General features: G+C 35.8%; 1 protein-coding gene across 1 annotated transcript; it reads left to right on the top strand.

Moving 5' to 3' along the window:
- The first annotated feature begins 1842 nt into the window (after positions 1 to 1842).
- On the top strand, positions 1843 to 7112 carry tmed8 (transmembrane p24 trafficking protein 8). The gene is made up of 6 exons (XM_008336627.3): positions 1843 to 1992; positions 2367 to 2478; positions 2599 to 2680; positions 2802 to 2895; positions 3865 to 4158; positions 4583 to 7112. The coding sequence occupies exons 2-6, from the start codon at positions 2369 to 2371 to the stop codon at positions 4798 to 4800; spliced, it is 798 nt and encodes a 265-aa protein (XP_008334849.1). The 5' UTR covers positions 1843 to 1992; positions 2367 to 2368; the 3' UTR covers positions 4801 to 7112.
- The last annotated feature ends 1700 nt before the right edge of the window (positions 7113 to 8812 follow it).

Below are 8812 nucleotides of genomic sequence, written 5' to 3'. Positions count from 1 at the left end.
CACACACACACACAGCTCCTGTTGACTTTAATATTCATTGCTGCCAAATTCTTCTTCGTAAAATGCAGCTTACCTCAGCTTCTTGGACGTGACTACATTGTTAAACCTCAGTATTTGGTTTTCTGGGTGGTGATACCGCACATGTTTGGCTTGGCTGCACTAATCTGATCAAAGCTTTGAGAGATCCTGTGCTGACAGATTCAAAGCAATTATTATCTGTCTTATATAACAAATAAAATGTTTCCAATCCTATTGGAGCCTTGGAGAAGTTGATGTTGGGGGTGAATCACGCTGAAAATTAAAACTGAAAACAACAGTTTTAGACCAGTTTAACTCCCAAGCACATTGGGACTTGATGCAATTGTGTATCAAACATAAAGGCATCATCCTAGAATGGAGTTTTTCAGCAGGCGGTCTGTGGGCCCCTGGCCCCTCAGGTACTGTAAGATGTTAGGGGAAAATGTTTTTGTCTGATTGGATCGCGGGTGTCAAACTCATTTTCACTGAGGGCCCACATCAACAGCATGGACTTTATTATAGTGCAAACAAACTCTTTTTAAGCTTGTGCTTGTGAGTCTTGAGTTTGACATGTGGATTAGACTATTTTAAAATAAATATATTTTGAACATTTATTTGCAACCTGTAATTTTGAGTATTGACAAAATAATAAGATGTGTTAAATCCAGTTTAATATAAAGTTTTGTGCAGTCCAGTCTCCATAATGGGAAACTGTCTGACTGTTTCAAATATATATAAAAACAACACTGAAAACCAGGACAGGAAGTGAAAGTTTCTGTGGTTGAATGTTCAAATTGATGTTTAAATTGACTGAAAATAACTGACAAATGTGTTACATGCAGCTCCCTGCAGTGTGAACTGGATGTGTGCAGTGTTGTACACTACAGCCTGCTAACCTTCTGCCCCTCAGCTGCCAGTGTCAGCCAGTGACACCATCACTGTCACCAACATCCTCTTCACTGATAAGTCAACAAACAATGTTAGGTTAAAGCCAGAACACCTCATCTGTTCATGAGAACACTGCTAAAGCCAGAACACCTCATCTGTTCATGCAGTGTTCTCAGAGATGAGTGAGTATAGACACATCAACGTTAATCATGTGGACCCAATACCAACAGTTAAAAAAACCCAAAACAACCATAACATCAATATGTCCTTTTTTTTTACAAGGTATTTTCCTTGGTTGTCTCTCATTGATACCCAGTTCAAGGAGACACAATTGCTTTGGTTCTTGTCCAACTTAAAAATTACATATTATTTACGTGTAAATTATATAAATTACGTTACGTTACGAGCATGGAAATATTGATGGTAATTAATGATAATATATTCTACGGTGCCCACATGTCTTATTCTTTTCTGTTCCATTTTTAAAATTCACTAACTCACTCCGAGGTTCAGTCATTTTACAAATAAAAGAAATTACTACAATTCGTCGGTTATACAAATAGAAAAATAAAACGGAACACATTGTTAGCCGTGTCGCTCATAACTAAAGAAAATGGACATGTTACAACCGTTGCTAATGGGCGACTACTGCGCCTGTATTTCCTCCCTACAATCCTCACTATGACGGAGTTTGTGATTATGGAGATTTGTTTCAAAAATCCTTCCGTCTAAAAGGCGATTTCAGACTTTATCATAACTTTTCATCTCCATCTCAATAATAATACTAAGGACGTCACGTCATTTCTTTTATTACTAGTGAATACTAATATGGGTATATATTACGCTTATGTTTGACCGCTTGGTTAAACTTAACTAACTGACGGAAACCAACTTTTTTATACTCGTTCATTTTCGTCCACACTCGAGAAAACACGGAAGTTTCAAAAATCAGTTTTTCCTCCTCCTTAAAGCAGCAGCAGTAACAGTCAGTGAGCTCCACACAGCTGCAGTGATGTGGAGACATTCTCCTCGATGACCTGAGCTGAATTACGGTGAAACTGCGTCGATTATCGTCGTCTTGTCTCGGTGAGAATATTCTGCTGTGTTTATTGACTCCACTGTACTTTTACAGTCCGGTCGGGGACTAAAGAGGAAGCTACAGGAGTTAGCCTGCTGGATGCTAATGTCAGTTTAAAACAGAGCTAGTTACTTAACACAACAAATGCGACACACGTTAGTGCTTTGGGCCACTCTACTATGTCGTTTCTGTTGTGGTCAACACTGAATGCGAGTGTCGGGTAACATTTTGTTTGGGTTTATTTAGCTGCTGTTAGCATGGAGGCTATGCCTCTGTTGTCGTCTCCCTCTCTCCCCATCTCTCTGGTTGCGAAAGGCGGAGCTTCCTGGTTTTTTTTTTTTGTAGCCACGCAGGCTTAAGTGTTCGCTTCTTCTCTTTTCAGCCATGGACACATTAGAGGCTACGTCGGAGCTGCAGTCTCGACTCGCATCCCTGTCTTTCTCTTCTTTCCCTGGAATAACATCCCAACAGTGCGACGACGGACCAGTGGACGGGTGAGACCTGTTGCTGACTGTATCCTGTCTTCCTGCTGCTACTGTATCACAATCAATTGTTTTAATAAGAATATATTCACTGTGTTTTTGTCATCACCTAATAAGTGTCGTGTTTTCCAGGCTCCAGAGTACAGACCTGTCTCTGTCTAAAAACCCGACCGACATGGATGAAACCAAGCAGGATCCTGGGCTGCCATCAGAGGTACAGTGGTTAATCTTCACAGATCTATGGAAATATGCCTTTGTTCATTGGCAAACAAAGATGCAGTTGTATTCTAATGTCATTTTCTCTAATACTGAATCGTGTATGTGTGCATTTGAAGGATAATGAAGAGGCCCCTGCTGAGCTGGCCCCTGGGGGAGCAGGCGAGGAGAACAACAGTGCTGGGAGCTGTCAACTCTCCGCCGAGATGAAAAGTGAGGACCTGCTGAGTCTGTTTTCATCTGAAGGGTTAGACCTGGAGGCTTCATTAATCAGTTATTAATGTCCACAGTGTAACACAACTGAGACTGAGGCCTTTTGAAGTTGAAGTGACTTTGGCTGATTTCACTCATTAACACATGCTCGTCACAGCTGGCTCATTAGTGTCTACACTGGTGTAGAGTCACAAAGTAATCAGTGTATTTATTGATCAGGATCAGAATGTTTTCTGATTGATTGGGTTGTCTTTCATGTTGCTAGTGTTTATCTGGCAATGGGGCTTTAGGATTAGACTAGTTTAGACACTTTCTTTATCACACTTGTTGTATTTCTATAAGTAAATAATTAAATTAATGTGTATAGGTACATGATAAGTATGTGACTTTTCTGGTAAGATATATGTATATATATATATATATATATATATATATATATATATATATAGACCAATTAGGAAAAAAAAAAGTCAAGGGATTCCACTTGTTGTGAAAAGATGGCAGATGCACAGACATCACGGGGGGAGGGGTGTGATCGGTTCACAGCTCAGCCTGGGTGAGGACTGACTATTGTCAGTTAAAAACCTCTCAGTAAAATATTTTTGTTGCAGGTTTTAGATGAATTAGAACTAGGAAGTATTTAAACTGGGAGGTGCTGTCCTTTAGTGACAAAGCGCTGGCTGAGATGTGTCCGTCATGAGGTGTTTATCTAAAATCTGTCTGTGGGAAAATTAATGCTTATCTCAAACACAAACTGATATATTCTGTCAATTGAAGATATTTTTTCAAAATCTGGTAAAAAGGGATAGATGTATTAGAACTAGTGTCTTTTATAATGACTTTCTCGAGCATCATGGATTATACAGTGTATGCAGTGATAAGCCTAAAACAAGAAAAATTATTTTACTTCCGATGTGTAAAATTTGCTTCTGTTAACTTTGAACATTTGAAATGTTCTCCCTACGGCAGCCCAGATGCCGGACCTGAGTCCGCCGACGACATGGACATCTGCTTCACTGAAGGAGCTCAAGGCTAAGCTTCAACAGGAGAAGGACAGTGTGGTGACAGTGTACAGAGGTGACATCATGACGGTTCACGTTCCCACTGTCCCCGAGGCCAAAAAAGTCTGCTGGGAGTTTGCCACAGATGGATACGACATTGGATTTGGAATCTATTTTGACTGGAGTCCTGTGACTAGCCAGTCCATCACGGTGCACATCAGTGAGTCCAGCGATGATGAAGATGAAGAGGAGGAACTAGAAGGTCAGTGAATGATTATGGATTCACAGCAAGATAAATGTAGCATTAGCATGCAGGTGTATGTAGGGTTAATAATCATGACAAATATTTCTGAGACACCAGTGCTTCCCAAACTGTTCTGAGCCACAGCAGATTTGTCACATTAGGAAAAATCATTTGGTGCACCAACATATCTGTAATAAATTTTAATAATTTTCTAGTTTCAAATTACTCGCAATTTACTTACTCAGATTAAATAAGGGCCTGTTTAGTTGAACACAATGCTGAAGTACTTGCAGGAATTAAAGAAAGCCACAAAGAATACAAAGCAATATAATTAAATCAAAAATTTAAATCAAATGAAAAAACATTCTTCTAGTCAATGAAACATTTTGAATTTATTTTGACATTGCGTTAACTTTAGTGGTCTGGGCCATACTGTTTTTAGGTCCCGTCAGAAACGGAGATGTTGAAAAAGGCTCCAAAACTCAAACCAACTCAAACCTGGCGGAACTGTTACCCGTGTACCGTCAGGACAGTCACTTGACCGTCTTCGGGGGCAGCCACGATTTCCCAGGTGAAGGAACCTACCTGCTGAAGTTTGACAACTCCTACTCACTATGGCGAAACAAAACGCTCTACTACAGAGTTTATTACAGTGCCTGAGGTGTTCGTCCGTCATCAGAGAATGTTGCTTAAATTTTACGATTCATTATTTTTTTTGATTCCACACTTGGGAAAAAATGAAGTTCTAATATAAAGTATAGGTATATCTATTTTTATCGCTCTAGGCTTGTGTTGCCACATGTTGAAATCATATATATATACATCTATATATATATATAAATATATATCTACATATATATATATTATCTGAGTGTTTGAATGCATGTTCTCATGTATGCAGTGGATTGAAAAAGTCTACACAACTGTTTATAGCACTAGGGTTTTCCATGTGTAACAATGATGCAAACTTTTTTTTTTTATAATTTATTTTATTTTTTATTTAGACCAAAGTGTACATTTCTACGATGAGTATGACGATAATAGATTTAGGATAAAAAAATATCTACAATGATGAGAAAATCATTTATATATGAATTTTTTCTTAAAAAGTTACGACTTTATACTGTTAATTTAAGTCTATAGACTAGACCTATAGACCTAATACCTAATAATCTATAGACCTATTACTACATTTTCTTGTAACGTATACTTATTTCAATCTTGTAAGGTAATATTTTTTTTCTCATAAATTTACAACTATTTTCTCGTAATATTACGACTTTATTCCCGTAAACTTATGTTACCATTTTTTTTCTCAAAAACACAACATACACTTATAACTTTATTCTCGTAACTTTGGGACATTTTTCTTATAATGTTACATTTTTTCTCAACATATGTTTTTTTTTCTCCTAATATTACAACTTTATTCACATTATTTTAGATATTTTTTCATCCTTAGTGTCACACTCAGACACCATCGTACATTTCAAACCAAAACAAAGAACTTTTTCTGGAAGAAAACTAAAAATGAATGCTTTTTCGTGTACATTCTTTATCGTATCCTGGAGGTTTGATGCCACTGTTGTTTCCTTTTGTGACTAAATCCCAAAATATGATGCTGCCTCCACCGTTCTTCACTCTTTCGCAGTGACATAAGAAAGATGGAGAACTGGCGACCTCAGCCAGGCCTGGATGTTTTCCTTTTTTTTTGTCGTCATGCATATCATTTTTGAAACCCTTTCTTGTAGTCTCCACAGATGAAGAGCAGCAGTGACTTGCACCTGCCGGCTATTTCCTTTTATGATGTGTACTTTAATGCTAACAGGGGCCTCCATGCTTCTTCCATAACCAGGTTTGTTTTTGTTTTTACAACAGTTCCACTGGGATGTCTGGCTCTGTGCTAAGTCACTATTGTTGTGTGTTGTTTTTTTCTTCCACTCTGTGGTGACGGTCTTCACTGTGTCACATGACATTTCAAATGCCTTAGAATGGGGATTATAATTCTTAGCACAGCGTAGCGTTTGATCTAAGGTTCAACTCAGTAAATAGAGCTGGTTATGGTGGATTCATTTGATGGCAGGTTTGTGCTGACTGCAATTTCGCATTTGTTTGAATGTAATTGTGGCATCAAAACTTATAATAGGTTGGCTTTTTTTCTCTTTACGACCAAATGTAGTTTTTTTTTTCATTATATTTGAGTTAGTTTAAACTGAAATGGACACATTATAAGCATCACTTTCATAGAGTTGTGTAGACTTTTTTTTTTTTTTTTTACAACCATTGCCTGTTGTCCACAACCCATACATTTCACTGGTAGTAGTGATCAGGGAACTCAGTATGCACACAATTACTGTATGTGAATCATTTCAGTCGTCTGGGTGTTAACGCCTGCACTTTCTATGTTTCTGGTTGTTCCTTAGTTTTGTGGCTGTCCCCTGTGTTTTATCATGCTACTTTGTTTCTACGTTGTCAAATCCAATCATGTGATAATGCAGAAAACGAATGGTTTGAAATGGAAACTGTGCACAGACGGGTCCTCTGTCACTGTGGTGTGTCTGTAGATGTGTTCCCTCTGGCAGCAGTTTTTCATTGTGTTCTTTTTATGACACAAACAAAAGGCTGCCCCTTATCATGGAACACTCTTATTATGTAATAAAGATCCAATATTTACATTTGCCTTACTCCTGCGTTCAGTTGCTGTTTTAAGGGGAAGGGAGCAGTTGTGATTACTCATCTAAATGTGTCGTGTGCACCGGTCTATGTCACTGTGTTTGTTGATGGATATTCAACCCTCTGTGTCAGTTTTTACCTTGTTCACATGTGCACATCGTTCCAAAGATCTGACAGATGTGGCTGCTGAGGACAGACGTGATGTTTCCAGCCTTTGTTTGCTGTATTGGTCTTTTCACTGTAAGTTATATTTGTTCGTGAAATTTCTATTCAACAATAAAAGAGAAGATTGACTTGTTCTCTCTACGGCTCATTTCACAGCAGTGCTGAGCTTCAGCCAACATAATCTGAGAGTTTGAACATAAAAGACATCAGTGCATTGAACTTTATTGCACACAGTTTCAACACCAGGATTAGACAGTACTTCAGGACGGTCCCTCGTGTTTCTATTAAATAGTGGCATTGGGGGATTGACGTAATTGTTACCGAGGTGGTGATGAAACCTGGATTTATTTTCAGCTCTCCCTGAAGGCCTTTCAATACCCAGACTTACTTCTAGTGACACTCTTCAATACAATGGATTTCTTTAAATGAAGTACGATATACATAGTATATGAAGAGTACGGCATTAGGCCATGAACCGCAATTACAAAAGAGACATTATAGAATTGAATTTGACATTTGTATTTGTTAATGCACTTTAAGCCTGCAAACATTAGAAAAATATATCTTAAATATCTGTAGTGAATGTAAAAATTTTAGGTGTGCATGATGTTTATGGTTCAGATAATGTTTACATATAAAGGTTTAAATGTAACTTGTCAGTGCATTATTTATATATATTTTCTGAACTTCTGGCATACACTGTATTTATTTTTTATTTATAATTAAGTATTTATTTTTTAATTTTTTAAAATGTATTACAAATATATTTCTATTTTTTCATAGAATATGTCAATAAGTCAACTATTGAAATAAGAAATTTTTGGATAAATACATATTTGGAATTTGGTAAAATCCTTATTTTGAACGTTTTGTGTCATTTTTGGTCAAAAACTAAAAGATTTTGACGAATGTTTTTGTAAAATTATTTTTCAAATTTTTATCTTTTCCTGCATGTTCCTCATAAAATTAAGGCATTTAGAGAACATTTTTTCAAGTTTTTTGTACAAACCTTTTGTCAAAATGTGAACTTTTGGTGTCATTTTGGTCAAAAACTAAAACATTTTGACAAAAAGTTTTGTAAAATTATGTTTCAAAATTTGATCTTTTTTCTGTTTTAGGTCAAAAACTAAACAATTTTGATGACAATTTTTTTCAGAATTTGATCTTTTCTTGCATGTTTCTCATAAAATTAGGGCTTTTAGAGAACATTTTAAAAAATGTTATGAAATTTTCTGTCAATGTGAACGTCATTTTTGGTAAAAAACTAAAGAATTTAGATGAAAAATTTTGTAAAATTATTTTTCAAAATTTTATTTTTTCCTGCATGTTTCTCATAAAATTAGGGCATTTAGAGAACATTTTTAGAAATATTTGTGTATAAAGTTTTCTCAAAATGTGAAATTTCAGAGAACATTTTTAGAAATATTTGTGTAGAAAGCTTTCTCAAAATGTGAAATTTTTATTCAAAAACTAAACAATTTTGATGAAAAATGTTTGAAAAATTATTTTTAAAAATGTTATCTTTTGTTGCATGTTTCTCATAAAATTAGGGCATTTAGAGAACATTTTTACAAATTTTTCTGTTTAAAATTTTTTGTCAAAATGTCATTGTTTTATGTCATTTTTGGTCAAACACTAAGAACTTTTGACAAAAATGTTTGTAAAATTATTTTTCAAAATTGTATCTTTGCTTGCATGTTTCTCATAACAGTAGTGCACGTTTCAAACATTTTTACAAATTTTTCTGTTTAAAATTTTTTGTCAAAATGTCATTGTTTTATGTCATTTTTGGTCAAACACTAAGAACTTTTGACAAAAATGTTTGTAAAATTAT

The sequence above is a fragment of the Cynoglossus semilaevis genome, chromosome 1, assembly GCF_000523025.1.
Source record: "Cynoglossus semilaevis isolate Cse_v1.0 chromosome 1, Cse_v1.0, whole genome shotgun sequence".
NCBI classification, from domain to species: domain Eukaryota; kingdom Metazoa; phylum Chordata; class Actinopteri; order Pleuronectiformes; family Cynoglossidae; genus Cynoglossus; species Cynoglossus semilaevis.
Note: the sequence above shows the minus strand (reverse complement) of the source record. Positions and strands in the feature narration are given on the sequence as shown.